Here is an 18,192-nt window from a genome sequence, read left to right on the forward strand (position 1 = left end):
TAACGTGTTGGACATGTTTTAATCTCCTGTTCGCCATCAGCAACAAATACCTCTCTATAAGCTTGTTTCACATTATGCATTGTATCTTTAAGACGGATTTAAATATCTTTACAAAAAGATGCCTTAGTATTGTTTACCTTTTCCTCAAGCCTGAAATGGATGATCATTATCTTTAAAAAGAAATCAAATGTGTTTTATCATAAGAAAAATGTTTTATAGCCATTGAAAGTTATTTTAGCTTTTAACATTAGAAAAATAAAAAGACAATCTGTAAAAAAAATTACCTTATGTACTTGGCAAAGAGTTCATCAGAGGTCTTTCTCTAAGCAAAAACAGCATTTCTATCATCTATATACATTATCCAGTAGGGATAGTCACTCACTCGAACTATACAAACTCACATGTGTTCGTACAAAAGTAAATTGAGATTACACAAGGCCCAATCATGGTTAAAGGAGCACTTACACAGTTGATAATTGATAGTTCTTACAAACTACAATCATATCAGTAGAAGGAAAGCTATGTTGTCATCTTCAGTGTGATTCTTCACAATGCTAACAATCCAGAGCGTAATACTAAGGGTGCGTCCACACTGCAGTAAAACATGTTGTCGTAAACAAAGCACCAACTTATCACGCACTTCACAAACAGGTTGAATGGTTGTCTAACCAGCAGTTCCAACCACCACATCATACGATTATCCACCATTTCCCAAAGGTAATTAACATCCTTTCAACCTGTTTGTGATGTATAATCTATATGCAGTAACCTGCTAACGCGAGTTTGATATGTGGACTGTGTTGGACGCACCATAAGACCTACTTGTTCGATATACTGCTCTGAAAGATGTTCTGTGGTACTACATGTGTTCTTCATGCAAACTAAGGGATACGCTGTATCAAGGTGAAAGTTCTCCAAATGTAGTTCAGAATGATTTGTTCTCAGCTCAACACTGTACTGAGTCACTCATGACCAATTCAATTCTAACTTTACTTATAAACCATAGATATTCTAGATATTTTACCTTTTTACCTGCAAATACAGGCAAATGGAGATGAATCGTCATCAAACAAAGACTACTCATTTCTAGGATCCTAGGTCTGGAATCGTTAAGTCAAAGAAGCAATGAATCGTAAGGCCCTTTTTACCAAGCAAAATAATGTTAATGAATGTATCATGAAATTATATAAAAAGAAGTCAGTAGTCGTCATTATTTTCTGCTTAATTTAAGTAACTGACCTACTAACTTTAAGATGCTATCTCTCAGACCCAGCCTGTAACACTTTTGTGCAATATATGGTAAAGATGATATATAATAAAGCTGGTAAGATTTTCTTTGCTTATTTTCACCAATAGGAAAATCTAGTCAAATATTTTTAAAAATCTGATAGAAATAGAGTTGATTGTACTTCCATCACCATCAGAGGCCATATGGAAAAGAAGCCCGGTGAGAGGGGACAAAAGACTTACCTAAAGCATTTCAGAATGACTCAGGTCCTAGTTTTCCTTGGTCAAAATATTTCTTTCCTATGAGGAAACAGTAAACATTCTTACTAAACCCCAGTGAACTGACTATGACTTTGTCCACACCTTACCTACGGTGAAAGCCCTTTCCCCAAAAGAAAAACATCCTCCATGGCACTGCATGTTCCCAGCCTACCCTGACAGCTAACTTGGAGAGTGAAGTTACAGCGCCATAATCCGTCATGATAGCCAGATTTTGCGGATCTTGGGCAATCTTTGCAATGGCAGCACAGACGGCAGATAGGACGGCCTCGCTGTCACTCTCCAGCAATGACACTAACAGTTCTATTCCTCCAACAAGGCTTCTGACAACTTCTGCCAATTCCTCCTGAAAGGTTATTGTTTGAAATAATATCTAGAAGCACTAAGTTAGCTTAGGTAAGTTTGAAGACCAGAAAGATAATTTTTTTACTTTTGGTAAGCTTATAATATTTTTGGTAGCATGGCAGAAATCTATGAGTCCAAGTCCTGTAATCTCTTACTGTCTCTCGCTGCAGACAAGTACAGATCGCATTTGCTGCAGATGCTTGCACTCGACAATTAGGATTTTTCAAGTGAGACCAAAGGAGCCTGAGACCATCTTGCTGAAGGAGAGCATCCAAAGCATCATTATCTGCAGCACAAGACCCAAGGGCCCGAGTAACGTTCAAGAGGAGCTTGTCTGAGGTCCTTCTTAAAAGCTGTATGAGTGTGGTAACTCCTCCTCCTCTCAGAAGAATCATGCAACACTCCTGGTCACAGGAGGCCTCCCCTAAGGCACCCACGACATTTGTCAGTACCTGAAAGAGTTCCCATTATGAACACACTGAAATTTACAAAACATTTATAACTTAATCTTAATAGTTCATTTCAGGAATAAAAAAAAATTTGACCAAAAAATCAAAGCACACCAACACCTGTAAGACCCAATGACCTACATTGAAAAATTAAACACATTTCTCTGTCCACACCAAAACCTAAAACAATAAAAGCCATGAATCATGGGATTACATCACTGAACACTTATGGTACACATGCAGCCTAAGCAGTTTTATGACATCAAAACTTAACATAGGTCTTAAAAGAGATAACAACCACACCGTTGCCCACTACCTTCTCATCATCGTGATGAAGAAGAGCCACTAGAACAGGCACTGTTGTAAGATCCTTAAGAGCCGGCACATGTTCAGGGATCATCGACACATGCCAGATAGCCTCAGATACTGCTTCCAGAAGCTCACTGTCTCCAACAGTGGTACCCTCACCACCACCACCACCACCGCTGCCGCCAATGCCACCACCAGCTGTTTCCATACGATCCACCAATGAAACATTTTGGATAGAGTTAATATCCTAACTTGGATAGGCACTTTTCTAAAGCTACTGGTCAGACCATGGCTACTTCTGTAAACAGCAAATTACATTACTGCTCCTTGTGTATGGAGTGTTTAATGGAGAATGTTTTGTTCAAGTCAGCGAAATGGCAGGTTCATCCCAACCAAAATGGGAAGAGTAAATAGAGCTAGACATGTGTGTAAGAAGGGATGCATGTTGATGTGTATTCAAAGAGAAAACAGTGGAGGAAGAGCCAAGATATTTACAGAGACGTGTGTCAGTTATCTCAAACGCCTTCATGTGAAGTTTTTTAAAATCGCATAGGTGGCGAAATATTACTTATGACGTTATGCTTAACGTATTCTGAAAACCTGGATGCAGGAGACTAATTTTTGTCCATTTCTAAGTACTTGTGACTCTAATGACCATAAAAGAATTCTTTATGAATTACTTTGTAAAAATATAAGCCTCAAGACAAATGAGAGTCTTCAAGTTCACAAACTTGCAAACCAGTCTGGCATTTCTAATAATGAAAACTAGTTCACTACTCAGACTGGTTTCTATATATTCCTAAGCCTAAATTTAAGGAATCCTTATCTAACTCTAAAGTAGGCAAGTCTATGTCCTATATACTCATACAACTAGATTCTAAAATATTTCAGTTCATCATTCTCAATATATAGCCAAAGTCAGATCTGTACATTTGACCCCAAATTCTAGTCAGGGTCACCTCATCATTGCCACTAGCGTAAGTGTGGAGACTGGCGACTATACAGTATGATTAATATTACAGATAGTTATCACTAAATCTCTAAGAGATGATAAATAGTCAAGCATCTTCAGAAGTCCCTGTTATAATTGAGATATGAGATTAAACTATTTCTGTACACAACACTACAATGAAGGTCAATGATAGCAATGTTTTGCCTATCTACTACAAAAAAAGAAGTATTTTACTTGTACTAAGGAGATATCATGTGAAAAATCTTGCTTTTATATAACAAAAATACAAATTATGCTCAAGATGCAAAAAGCACAAAAATACAACTACAAAATCTGGGATTTCAAAAATGCTTCTTTACAAAAGCCAAAAAAATATGCCAAAAATGTTTACTGTATTTTCTACTGTGGTAAAAAACACAAAAAGAAACACGTAGTAGTGATGTAACATGAGATTTCATATGAAAAAATGCACTCATGTACAATACAAAACCTACAAGCAAATCAGATGATGGGTGTCTTTTGTCTGACCTTGTGTAAAAAAAACTAGACAGTATAAGCTGTTGGAGTCATATCTTGTTTGAAAGATGTTTATATTGTACAACAGATGCATTTATATTCAACGTCTCAAATCACATTAGCTGAAGGGTGAGACATTCAGTCAATCCTCTTCACTACCAAAATAATCTTAAGACACAACAGAAAGCTAGGTCCAATTGTTTATGTAGAATATGATTCAATATGCAACGACACATTGGAACACGGGGCAGACATGTAGTGGAAGTACACGGAAACACACACACACACATATATGGGCATAAATGGAAATCATGTGCATAGCATAGAATCTCCTCATATATAGATAATCACTACAGGAAACTTAGTCCAGTCCCACTCTGCTTCAGTACACGCAGCCATTGCTGTTCACGGAAAGCAGCAGCTGGAATGTACAACGAAATGGAACATGGTATACAAATCAATCACGCACAGGAGAATTCTTGATGAACAAATGGTCATTCTTCAATTGAATCAAAAGATTTGAGTGGTTGGCATTAGTTTTGACAAGTCATTTGTTTATCAGGAATGGCAAATTGCTCCCTCATGAAATTGATTTGTAGAACATTACTGAGGTAGGCAGCCAGTAAGCATGGGCACAGAGAGAACAATAGATACACATTTGGGGAGGCAAAGTAACTATTTGTGTCAATACAGGTGTTACACGGTTACACAAGTGTTACAAGCAGTCTGGAAAATTGAGGCTGAAAGCAATATCAGTTAAGAGTACAAACTGACAGAAGAAAGGAGTCACAAGTTCACAAGATGTACTTTCTGGATCAGTTTTAACTTTGTAGATATTTTCATCGAATGATGCCTTGTTATGAACTAGCAAAGGAAAAAAATTCTATAATGAATTAGCATAACTTGTTGCTCCTCCTTCTTTGTGTATATGTATGAATATATACAGTTGCAACCCATTTTAGAAAGTTATAAGATCACTGCTGACAGGGGGTTTGGGAAGCGTCAGGCCTGGCATGAGCCAAAGCCTCCTTGTCTGGTGCCTCTGCAGCTGCTGGCCCTGGTATCTCCTTCGCCTCTTTCTGATGCAGTTGTAGGTGTGATTCTTCCTCCTTCTGTACCATATCGTCTCCCTCTAGGGTCATGGAAAGGTGTCATCATGGAGGGTCATGGGGAGTATTGCAAGGGAACAAGCTAATGGTTTTAAATAAATCAGTTCTTTGTCGGAGTATATGGCATTAGTTTGAAAATACTTTATCACGTTTTATAGTCAAATTAAAGTTTTCTAAATCCATTGTCATGTCTTAAAGCTACAGAAAAGCAGAGGTAATATATTTTCAATAATCTTTATCATATAAACTGGCATAATTCAGACTAAAGTTTCTAATATCTCTTGTCTCGTAGACTACTGGACAGCGTGAACTAATGTTTTCCGAATTCTTTATCCTATAGCAAGGTATGAGCTAATGGTTCTAAAATTCTTCTAATACAGAGCTGTTAAAATGCCTTATTATACTGAAGGATATGAATAACATTTCCCAATTCCTTGATCATATAAAAGGGCATAAGTCGGTGTAAATCCTTCACTATGCTTTTTGGTAATAACCAAATGTTTCTGCAATCTTCATCATACTCTAGTGTAGGTGTTAATGTAGTCAAAATCCTCTACCATTATTCCATGGTAGGTGTTAATATTGTCAAAATCCTCTACCAATATTCTAGTGATGGTGTTAATGTTTCAAAATCCTCTACCACTATTATAGTGTAGGTGTTAATGTTTCAAAATCCTCTACCACTATCATAGTGTAGGTGTTAATGTTTCAAAATGCTTTAGTAATTCTCTGTCAAATTATATGATATAGGCTAGATTTGTCAATTATGTTGCAGGGAAGAAATGCTTGCTTGCAAAGTTTCAGCTATTGTCAGGTATTGGGAGTTAAAGAACCAAGGTTACAATAGTGACATAATTACAAGTTCAAGATGGCTTATATACTCAATTTGACCTTCATTTCCCTGGTAAAGAAAGGTTTTGAGGAATTGCTACCTTTTTTTCTCAAGAGCACTTAACTGCATGGCAAAGGAAGGAATTTAAGCAAACGTTTTACTGTATCTCAACATCATATTACCCGTAAGATCAAATCACACCAAAGACAAGATAGGTTTTACCCATCCCAGGCATTCTCTGTCCTTCCTGTAACTCATCAGCCTCTTAATGGTAGGACAAAGTACCGACGTCTCGGTTGGCTGGAATGAATCCACAGGTTCACACTAAGCCTGTTGTTCCCTGCAGTACCTGGACAACTTTAGAAGACTCAACTAAATCTTCAGTCTTGTGGCTTTCCTAATTCCTCCCAAGTTCGAAACTGAGATTCCTCTTTATAAAAACGGCTTTTCAGTCTCATACCCATTATATCTGAACCTCAGGATGCAACTTTAGACCTAAAACCTTTTCAGCAAATATCGGTATTGGTACTATGACTGAGGTTCAATGAAAGCTTTTACAGTGATTCTGAAATAGCTATCAAGAAATTTGTAACAAGATCATTTTGTGAACATGAATCTCTGTCTAGATTTGTGTTCTTCAGGAAACTACTGTACTAACTAGTTTGTTAAGATCTGAAGTAATATACAAAGTCAAAATTATATTCTGGAAAAATGATAAGTCAATACCTTGAACAGGGTAAAAAAAAAAAGAAAACAATAAACAAAATGAAATAGTCGTGGGAACTCTTCTTGGATGTGTAAATGCTATGATGAAATTTCACCCCCACATTTTAGACCAAACAGACAATCGAGTTCATTCATATCATGAAGAGAACCAACACCTATATTATATCAAAGTAAATAATGGAAAGATTAAATCAAGAAAATATAAAGATCTGCGGGAGGATTTAGGACTCTCTCCCTAGGGCAATCCCACCTTACCGTCAGTGTCTTCGTCCTGGTCTTGTCCTTCGGGTTGTCCTGCATTGTCTTCGCTTTCCTTTGGCGGCAGCTGGTCCTGGACCTGCCCAGCAGCCGCCCCAGCATCCGGCATCATCGATGCCTGGAGATAATCAAGATGTAATAAATCATCTCCGAGACTTCACTATTGGAGTGAGTAATTTCACTGAAGGCAACAAACCTTTCTAAAGGTTGTAGATATCGTCGATGGTTGCAGAGATTACAGAAACGCTTTAAAGGCGGGCTTATCACCTCAGATTCTTAAATCTAAGGCGTTTGACGTTGTCATTATGCTACTGATAAAATTATGTATGTTTTAGATTCTAACCAGAGACTTAAGTTATGAAGCAGATATTTGTGGTAATCACTTAAGTTTACACAATAAGTTAGCGAAACAAAGACAAATAGATTGTCTAATGCTTGTTCTAAGAACTGTTCAGTAAACTAAGATTTGGCAGAAAACCAGCTTGGCCCAGCAGCAATTAATGCATCTGTGGAACAATCCACACTCCTCATCTGAAGATGTTCTCTATTATTTCGTAGAAAGAGTTTTTTCCATTCGGGTGAAAGTTTAACAAAGCAGGGTCTCAAAATACCTTTCTGGACAGGTTCACCGCACCGCCAGGGACGTCACTGACGAGACCTGTGTCCCTGGCAAAAGCAGGATCCTTCTCGATGATGGCTTTGGTGTAGGGTTCAGCCTCTTGTTTCAACAGGTTCACCAACACTTCCAGACCGCCCTCCTTCACCAGACGGTTGCTCGTCGTTTCCAGAACGGAGCACTGTTGAAAGTAGATAGTGCCATTATAATATCCTTTGGATACTGTGGTAGATTCACATCAGCCGTGCATTTGATGTCTAGGCCAGTCCCTTACGACGCTCCTGATTGGCTGTTGATAAGCCTAGACGTCAAATGCACAGTTGATGTGAATCTACTATAGGAATATTTCAGCTGGTTTGATGTTAGTCATAAGCAATATAAATATATATATATATATATATATATATATATATATATATATATATATATATATATATATATATACATTAAATTTTGTACTTGCACTTTTACAAGGGTCCTCTGACATTCCGCTGGCCTCTTCTGGGTCATAAAATGAAACTGAATAAAGCAGTGAAAGGATTTTTTTTTTTTTTTACATCCAGGTGCCCTTATCCAGGATAAACATTTACCAAAATGTAACCTCTAATTGTGGAAAGGTGACAAGGGTATAAGAGGCCTAGTGTGGACCTCTGAATTCGGTCGTAGTTTGTCCTGAGTCCAACTAACCGAGACCAAATGAAAATAAGTCGACAGTAATTGGAGGGCTTCATTTTATATCATATGTTCCACTGCGGTCTTGTTATACATTGCATATTTATATATCAGTTATTGGTCTTACCCTGGCGATGGCTTTCGTAGCCAAAACTTGGAGCTGTTTTGAAGGAGAATGGAGTAACTTTACTAGTGCCGAAGTATATCCTGCTTGTTCCACGCGCTCGCGGAAGGCAGTCTGGGAATGAATGACCAAAGACTAATACATAAAATTGTAAAAAGATCATTTGAGTTTTGTGTTCATGTGAAGAAATGTTTACCACATAACAACAATTACATGACGAATATTGTTACTAACTGATTACAGCAAAAAGAAAATTTAATCAATAAGGCGTTAAAATTCTTTGATAACTAGATCAATGAAGATTAAAATAGATATATAAACATGAAAAAAGAAAGAAAAAAAAAGTAACAGAGTCCTCTGGACAAAACCTTTACTTGGCCTCTTTTGATAGAAATACATAAAAGCTAATCTTAAAACCTTTCGAAAAACCCCTAGATATGATCACCTCCGTCAAGCACTGATGAATGACCCCGACCACAGGTATGAGCAGCGAAGTCTTTTGTATACAGAGCAGCTGCCCCATGAGTTCCAGACCTCCCGCCCGCAGGAGGGCGTTCCGGCCAGCCCTCGAAACGCTGCACGCCCAGAGGGCTCTCGCTGCGCCCTCGACGGCAGCCCCCATTTCGGAGTCGTTGCAAAGGGCACTGGGGTCGCCCCGTAGCAAAGACACCTGTAAGAAAGATCGAGATTAACAGAACGTCACGTGACTTAGCCTTTCTGGGCAGAGATAACGTCATGTAAGTCAGCATTTATTGGGAGAAATTGGATCATATGACTCAACCTTTATTGGGGAAGATAACGTCATGTAAGTCAGCATTTATTGGGAGAAAGGATATCATGTGACTCAACTTTTATTGGGGAAGATAACGTCATGCAACTCAACCTTCACTTGGGAGAAATAACATTTGACTCCGCATTTACTGGGGAAGATACCGTCATGTAACTCAGCCTTTCTGGGGGTGATAATGCCATGTGACTCAACCTTTATTTCAGAGATAACGTCACGTGACTCAACCTTTATTTTGGGGAGATAACAACAAATGACTCAACCTTTATTTTGGGGAGATAACAACAAATGACTCAACCTTTATTTTGGGGAGATAACACCAAATGACTCAACCTTTATTTTGGGGGAGATAACATCATGTGACTCAACCTTTATTTTGGGGGAGATAACATCATGTGACTCAACCTTTATTTTGAGGAGATAACACCAAGTGACTCAACCTTTATTTTGGGGAGATAACACCAAGTGACTCAACCTTTCCTTTTTGGGGAGATTTAACACCAAGTTTTTGCTCAAGTTTATTTTCGGGAGATAACACCAAGTGACCTCAAAACCCTTTATTTTTGGTGGGAGATTAACACCAAGTGACTCATCCGTTTATTTTGGAGGAGATAACCACCAAGTGGACTCACCTTTATTTTGGGGAGATAACCCAGTACCTTTCAACCTTTTTTTGGGGGATAACACCAAGTGACTCAACCTTTATTTTGGGGAGATACACAATGTTGACTCCATCCTTTCTTTTGGGGAGGTAACACCTAAGTGACCTCAACCTTTTATTTTGGGGAGATTAACCCACCAAGTGACTCAACCTTTATTTTGGGGAGATAACACCAAGTGACTCATCCTTTATTTTGAGGAGATAACACCAAGTGACTCAACCTTTATTTTGGGGGAGATAACACCAAGTGACTCAACCTTTATTTTGGGGAGATAACACCAGTCCTCAACTCTTTATGTTGGGGAGATAACACCAAGTGACTCATCCTTTATTTTGAGGAGATAACACCAAGTGACTCAACCTTTATTTTGGGGAGATAACACCAAATGACTCAACCTTTATTTTGGGGGAGATAACATCATGTGACTCAACCTTTATTTGGGGGAGATAACATCATGTGACTCAACCTTTATTTGGGGGAGATAACATCATGTGACTCAACCTTTATTTTGAGGAGATAACACCAAGTGACTCAACCTTTATTTTGGGGAGATAACACCAAGTGACTCAACCTTTATTTTGGGGAGATAACACCAAGTGACTCAACCTTTATTTTGGGGAGATAACACCAAGTGACTCAACCTTTATTTTGGGGAGATAACACCAAGTGACTCAACCTTTATTTTGGGGGAGATAACATTAAGTGACTCAACCTTTATTTTGGTGAGATAACATCATGTGACTCCGCATTTAATTGGGGGAGATAACATCATGTGACTCAACCTTATTTTGGGGGAGATAACATCATGTGACTCGAGATAACCTCAATCGGGGGAGATAATCATGTGACTCACTTTATTTTGGGGAGATACACAACCAGTACTCAAACTTTCACCTTTTATGGGGCGATAACACAGTACTCAACCTTTTATTTTGGGGGAGATAACACAACGGTAGTACTCCAACTTTTTTTATGAGGGGGAGATAATGACATCATGTGACTCAACCTTTATTTTGGGGAGATAACACCAGGTGACTCAACCTTTATTTTGTGGAAGATAACATCATGTGACTCAACCTTCATTTATGGGAGATAACACCAAGTGACTCAACCTTTATTTTAGGGGAGATAACATCATGTGACTCCGCATTTAATTGGGAAGACAAAGTCATGTGACTCATGTTTCATTGTGGGAGATAAAGTCATGTGACTCAACTTTTGACTCAACCTTTGACTCAACATTTGACTCAACCTTTGCAGGTAAATAATATCATGCAAGGATCGGTTCATTAATTGTATTAGTAGGTTAAAGTAGCCTTGACACATGGAAATTCAATCGAATTAAAATTCACTAAGAACAGTCGCAGTTTTGGTAATGAGGGTCCTAATGGGAGGGCGAGGGAGAATATGTTATACAATTCAAGCTTTGTAATTTATTTTACTTTGGGGAGACAGGTAAAGAGGGAGAGATGTAAGATTGGAAGAGCATAAAGAAGCAGTTAGGAATTTCACCCCAAAACAGCGCCATTGTTGGGAAAATGATCATGTCATGAATAGGGAGGGAGCTAAAATTATGTGCATGAATAGGCCATAGAAAAGTGGTAGAGGGTACCGTGATAAATATCTGCAAAACATTATATGAGAATGAAGCCTTTTTGCAGGAAGCCAAACATACAGACAAGCTGGTCAACCATTCCATAACTTTTGATCTAAAGCAGTTCCTCTTGGACCCTGATACTGCATCTCCCCCCACCTCTCTCTGCACAGGTTGTCGTAGTGGTGGCAGTTGTCACAGAAAAAACTATAAACGATAACGAAGGCCGTTTACCGCTTACAAATCACCTGATCACCGACAAAGGACACTTGGTTAAAATCACAAGCCTGGCTGGCGCACAGATACGAGGAAGCAGCCATCAAATTGGAAGGATTTTTTGACGTTTTCCCGAGTTATTTCGAAATCTAGTTAATTTTTTCTATTTTGTAAAGAAATTCATGTATTTTTATTCTCTTGGCTTGGGAGGACCGTCGTGCAAACGGTTGAAAGCTCCTGCTTTTAATAATTTTTAAAATCTTTTTCAAAATAGTTTTTGGTCATACTCATAAAAGCAGATTTTTAATTATATATATAATATATATATATACTATATATATATATTATATATATATATATATATATATAATATATATTTATATACACACACACACACACACACATATATATATATATTAATATATATATATATATATATATATATACATATATATATATATATACCTATAAATAATATATATATATATTAATATATATATATATATATATAAAATATATATATATATATATATATATATATGTATATATATATAGGAATATTTTATATAGATATCTATAGATATATATTTATATATATAATATCTATCTAGATAGAATAATATACTCTATATATATATATATATATATTATAGATATTTATATATAGATATATATATAGATATATATATATTAGATATAGAGATTATTATATATATGATATTATATATTATATATTCTAAATATAAGAGATATATATATTAAATAAGAACAGATATTACATATATATCATATATAGATAATATATAATATAATAAATATATTTATATATATATATATATTTATATAGATTGTAAATAGATAATATAGTTATTTTATAATATATCTAAAATATAGATAATATATAATATATACTATATATATATATAAATATTATATTATATAATATTATATATAAAATATTATATATGTATATTCTATATATAATCTATATATTTGATTAGATATATATCTATATCTATATCTTATAATAATTATATATATAAATATATATCTATAGAAGATATATCTTATATTATATAATATATAATATATATCTTATAATATATAATAGATATCCGATAATATATATAGATATATATATTTATCTATATATATAATAATATATATTTAATCTATTAATATATGTAGATTAATATATATATGTATATATATATCTATATATATAATATAGATATATGTCTCTATATATATATATATATTGAGATATATATATAGATAGATTATAATCTATCTATCTATCTATATATATATATCTATATATATATATATATATATGTATATATATATATACATAAAACACACTCACCAACTTCGGTATACCGTCGTCCCGGATAAGGGCAGATCTGGCCGTTGATAGCGCGCACACCTGCGCTAGGACTGACGCTGCCAACCCTTTTACTTCGACGCTATTGTGGCCTACCAGTCCCTGAAGTACCTACAGTGAAAAAAGGTAGGACATCGATATCAGGGATGATTCAGGATGATTCCCTCTAATCGTATAGAGAGGATTTGGTTTAAGACAGAAGGTCAAACCTGTTTCCAACATTGCAAGTGACTGAGAAATTTTTTTCTTATTGATAAAAGTTAATTTTTTCTAGATTGATTTATTTCAAGGTATATTATCATTTTCATTAAATACCGCAATGAAAATGAAAAAAAAAATTGTACTTGAAGTTATTATGCTGTTAACGCATTTACCAGAATCACCAGTACTACTACTGCGACTAATAATAATAATAATATATTAACAATAATAACAATAATTCATTAGAATTCGATCCAGCATACACGTATTGCACCCAGAAAAATAAAGAAGGAAAAAATAAAATGAACATCTATGACGATAAATGGGAACATTTATCGTATCTGTTTGAGACACGTACCAACGGCTGCCATCAAAAAAGTGGAAAAAGTAATAAAAACATTTCATGAGGTTCACCTTTGGGTGTCAGTGTCCACTACCACTAATCTACTGCCATGTGGTTTGCCCACGTTGGCAGAGAGAGGTTGCTGGATGCAGGTTGAGGTTATAGAGGAAGGGGAGAGGTTCAAGACAGGATGAGGGTGTTAATAGGGGTGAGAGATAGGATTAGATAACCGAAGACTGAAAGATATTGTTGTAGGTAGAATGAGGTTGTTGAAAATACACTGAAGGTAGGATGAGGTTAATGATGATACATTGTAGGTAGGAGGAGGTTGATGATGATACATTGTAGGTAGGATGAAGTTGATGATGATACATTGTAGGTAGGATGAGGTTGATGAAAACACATTGTAGGTAGGATGAGATTGTTGAAAATGCATTGTAGGTAGGATGAGGTTGATGATGATACATTGTAGGTAGGATGAGGTTGATGATGATACATTGTAGGTAGGATGAGGTTGATAAAAATGCATTGTAGATATGATGAGGTTGATGAAAATACATTGTAGGTAGGATGAGGTTGTTGTAAATACATTGTAGGTAGGATGAGGTTGATGAAAATAAATTGTAGGTAGGATGAGGTTGATGATGATACATTGTAGTTAGGATGAGGTTGATGAAAATAAATTGTAGGTAGGATGAGATTGATGATGATACATTGTAGTTAGGATGAAGTTGATGAAAATAAATTGTAGTTAGGATGAGGTTGATGATGATACATTGTAGTTAGGATAAGGTTGATGAAAATAAATTGTAGTTAGGATGAGGTTGTTGAAAATACATTGTAGTTAGGATGAGGTTGATGAAAATAAATTGTAGGTAGGATGAGGTTGTTGAAAATACATTTTAAGTAGGATCAGGTTGTTCATAATAGATTGTAGGTAGGATGATGTTGATAATAAAGAGAGGTTGTTCAAGGTAAAGAGAAGTTGTTGAAGATAGGGAAAGATTACTGAAGAGAGAGAGAGGTTGTTGAGGATAGGGAGAGATTCCTGAAGATAGAGAGAGGTTGCTGAAGACAGAGAGAGGTTGCTGAAATAGAAAGAGATTGCTGAAGATAGAGAGAGGTTGCTGAAGATAGGAAGAGATTGCTGAAGATAGAGAGAGGTTGCTGAAATAGAAAGAGATTGCTGAAGATAGAGAGAGGTTGCTGAAGATAAGAAGAGATTGCTGAAGATAGAGAGAGGTTGCTGAAATAGAAAGAGATTGCTGAAGATAGAGAGAGGTTGCTGAAGATAGGAAGAGATTGCTGAAGATGAGGGAGGTTATAGACGATAGGGAGAGATTTGCTGTTGTAGATAAGGTGAGGATGATAAAGCTGGTCAGAGTTTGTTGAAGATAGGATGAGGTTGTCTGAAGATAAAAAAACGATATGGAAGGTAGGCACAAGCCTGATGGGAATTACCATGAAAACATAAATAAAAGACTACATATACTGAATGAATGTTTTTCTCAGGTAACGGCCCTCGAAATATGTTGGGGTCACTCTCTAGGAAAGAACAAAAAAAAAAAGACTATACAATATGTGAACCTTTTCCCTTTTAGAAAAACCGAGCTAGCTGTTTCTCATTGTTAATTAATTTATTGGGTGAAAATTAATCTACATTACTCTAGTTGTTGATAACAGTATATAACAGGTACAATTACGCTGCACTGGATGAAAAATGATGAGATTTTAGATCTTTCTGTTCTGTGCTCATTTCGAGTTTTTCACTTTCAGAGGCAAATAGTTGGTCTGTTTCGCCAAATTGTTTGAGGATAACCTGCGGTCTCTTGAGGCTTCAGGTATTATCAAGGTATTGGTTGGAACTGAAAAAAATACGCCGATATAGAGGGCGTTGTCAAGATTAAAAGTAATGAAACTGAATAAGAAAAATTAGACTAGAGAGAGAGAGAGAGAGAGAGAGAGAGAGAGAGAGAGAGAGAGAGAGAGAGAGAGAGAGAGAGAGAGCGGGGGCGGGGCTCAGATTAACGAGGAGATATATGAAAAAGGACGATTGCCAATAAACACGCAACACACAACACACACACACACACACACAAAGATTCTCTGTAGCCCGAATGTCAAAGGGTTGGATGAAATATGTCCAAGAAACACCTGTTCGGGGACTGGCCGCCGATCTTTAACACCTGCAGCTGAAGTGTCCCACTAATCACTGCGTTTTCCACCCTCTCTGGTGCAACTTCCTGGTCGATTCAATTACAGATTACTTTATTAAATATTCCGGCGTCCCATTATTTGGTTAGCTTCATGTTACCTGTATTACAAACTATTGTTAATTATGTTTTTCACGGGAGATTTACCTGTTTAATTTTACCTGTATTACAGTCTACTGTTAATCATACTTTTCGTAGAGATTACCTATTTAATCTTACCTGCATTATAGACCACTGTTACTTTTACCTATCTTTGGAGATTTGCCGGCTTAATCTTACCTGCATTATAGACATTATAGACTTTTATTAATTATACTTTTCTTTGGAGATTTACCTTCTTAATCTTACCTGCATTATAGTCTAATGTTACTTTTACTTTTTTTTTTGGAGATTTACCTATTTAATCTTACCTGCGTTATAGACTATTGTTAATTATACTTTTCTTAGGAAATTTGCCTGCTTAATCTTACCTGTTACAATCTATCGCTTTTCATAGGGAGACTTACCTGTTTCCTTTTACCTGTGTTACAGTCTACTGTTAATTATGCTTTTCATAGTGAGACTTACCTGTTTAATTTTACTTGTGTTACAGTCTATCGTTAATCCTGCTTTTTATGGGAGATTTACCTGTAATCCACCCAGTTTGTAAACAGTTGCCCGTGTGGTTACGTGGCCACACGCTGCTTCTAACACTTGCAGAGCTCCAATCTGGAAATAAAGATATAAAACTAATAAATAAAAGTAAACAGACAATACACCAACAACGTATTAAATAATTTGATGACCCGATGGAATTATACATGAACAAAATGAATGAATGCATAAACATATGCATACATAATCTAGCAACTGAATTTCTCGTTGATAATTTTCTTTGCCTAGCTTTCATTTCTAATTGCTGTTTATCGACGAACAATTGAAGTCAGTCATCGTGAAGAAAAGGATACAAATGATTGAATATATTTTTCCAGAGGAGAATGTTACGAGCAAATGTTTATTTCATACACAGAAATACATATAATACATACACGTATATATGTATATATATATATATATATATATATATATATATATATATATATATATATATATATATATATATATATATATATATATATACTATGAGTCATATCACATTACCGTGATTCATATACATACATCGAGCTACAAATGCCCTTTAATATCTAATTCGCTCTACCTTGGAATTAATATATTTTTCATATATGTTAACCGAAGGGGAATTTTTTAGTCGATAAGAAATTTGGTCGGCTCACGGGCGCGAACCATCGAACCCAACAAATTTCTGGACGCACTGTGAAGTCTAAACCACACCGCCGAATATATTAATCCCGAGGTAGAGCGAATTAGATATTACAGGCCATTTGTAGCTCGATGTATATATATATGTATATATATATATATATATATATATATATATATATATATATACATATATATATATATATACATTATATATATATATATATATATATATATATGTGTGTGTGTGTGTGTGTGTGTGTGTGTGTGTGTGTGTACTACATATACAAATAACCCACGCACAATTGCTATAACACACTAACACAACATTTAACAACTTGGGTATCGTGTGAGTGGAAACACATGAGTTGTAGATTATCGTCTAGATATCGAGTGAGTTACAGAGTGGGTGAGTGTGTGTGTGTGTGTGTGGAGTGTTATAAGAGATATAGTCAATACGCCATATTCAGGACATCCCGGAAGTTTTTCTATAAACGTCGAATAAGGAAATGTTTTGAATGTGTAGGAGTTGGTGCTCTAATTCATGTGTAGAGCGAGGTCAGTTTACAACTACTATCACGTTTACCGTCTAGTTTCGTCTGCGTCATTCATGAAAGACGCACAAAGAATACCATAAAAAAGAAACGGAACGATTATGGTGTTCGGGGATCTCTCAGAGTTTGAATTTACAAATTGAGAAGCATCACTTGATTCCTTCATTAGGTTAATTCAATTCTCGCATAATTAAAGATTTTTCCAAATTCTGATTATCTTTTCAGTATCCATTACGTATAGAATTTGAATGTACAAAAATGAGAAAAACCGCTTTTTTCCTTCGTCAGTTGAATTAAACTTTCTACTAGAAACTGTATATTTCTAAAAATTCTGGTTAGACCCTCAATTATTAAAAGAAATCAAATTTGAATTGATAAAAAATTAGAACCACATTATTATTTCATCAATTAACAATTTTTTCTCCAAATTCTGGAAACCGCTTCTTAATTACCCTTTCCCAAAATTAAACTCCACTCTTTTGAGTTGCCGGTCACAGCGGCCTCCTTATTTACGATGAAAAGAGTACTCACATCACATCTTAAGATATCTGGATATCTCTTCCT

General features: G+C 35.7%; 1 protein-coding gene across 1 annotated transcript in view; it reads right to left on the reverse strand.

Annotated features, from left to right (window-relative positions):
* Positions 1 to 18,192, reverse strand: part of LOC135201984 (outer dynein arm-docking complex subunit 2-like) — a 33,602-nt gene that overhangs the window by 6,203 nt on the left and 9,207 nt on the right. Inside the window, exons 5-15 of the mRNA XM_064231261.1 lie at positions 16,442 to 16,522; positions 13,040 to 13,168; positions 8,860 to 9,084; positions 8,418 to 8,528; positions 7,614 to 7,799; positions 7,000 to 7,120; positions 5,063 to 5,209; positions 4,868 to 4,941; positions 2,617 to 2,856; positions 2,007 to 2,303; positions 1,661 to 1,852 (exon numbers count right to left, since the gene is read on the reverse strand). Coding sequence (XP_064087331.1) covers positions 1,661 to 1,852; positions 2,007 to 2,303; positions 2,617 to 2,856; positions 4,868 to 4,941; positions 5,063 to 5,209; positions 7,000 to 7,120; positions 7,614 to 7,799; positions 8,418 to 8,528; positions 8,860 to 9,084; positions 13,040 to 13,168; positions 16,442 to 16,522 — 1,803 coding nt within the window. The remainder of the gene's footprint in view (positions 1 to 1,660; positions 1,853 to 2,006; positions 2,304 to 2,616; positions 2,857 to 4,867; positions 4,942 to 5,062; positions 5,210 to 6,999; positions 7,121 to 7,613; positions 7,800 to 8,417; positions 8,529 to 8,859; positions 9,085 to 13,039; positions 13,169 to 16,441; positions 16,523 to 18,192) is intronic.

The sequence above is a fragment of the Macrobrachium nipponense genome, chromosome 30 (genome assembly GCF_015104395.2).
Source record: "Macrobrachium nipponense isolate FS-2020 chromosome 30, ASM1510439v2, whole genome shotgun sequence".
NCBI lineage: Eukaryota > Metazoa > Arthropoda > Malacostraca > Decapoda > Palaemonidae > Macrobrachium > Macrobrachium nipponense.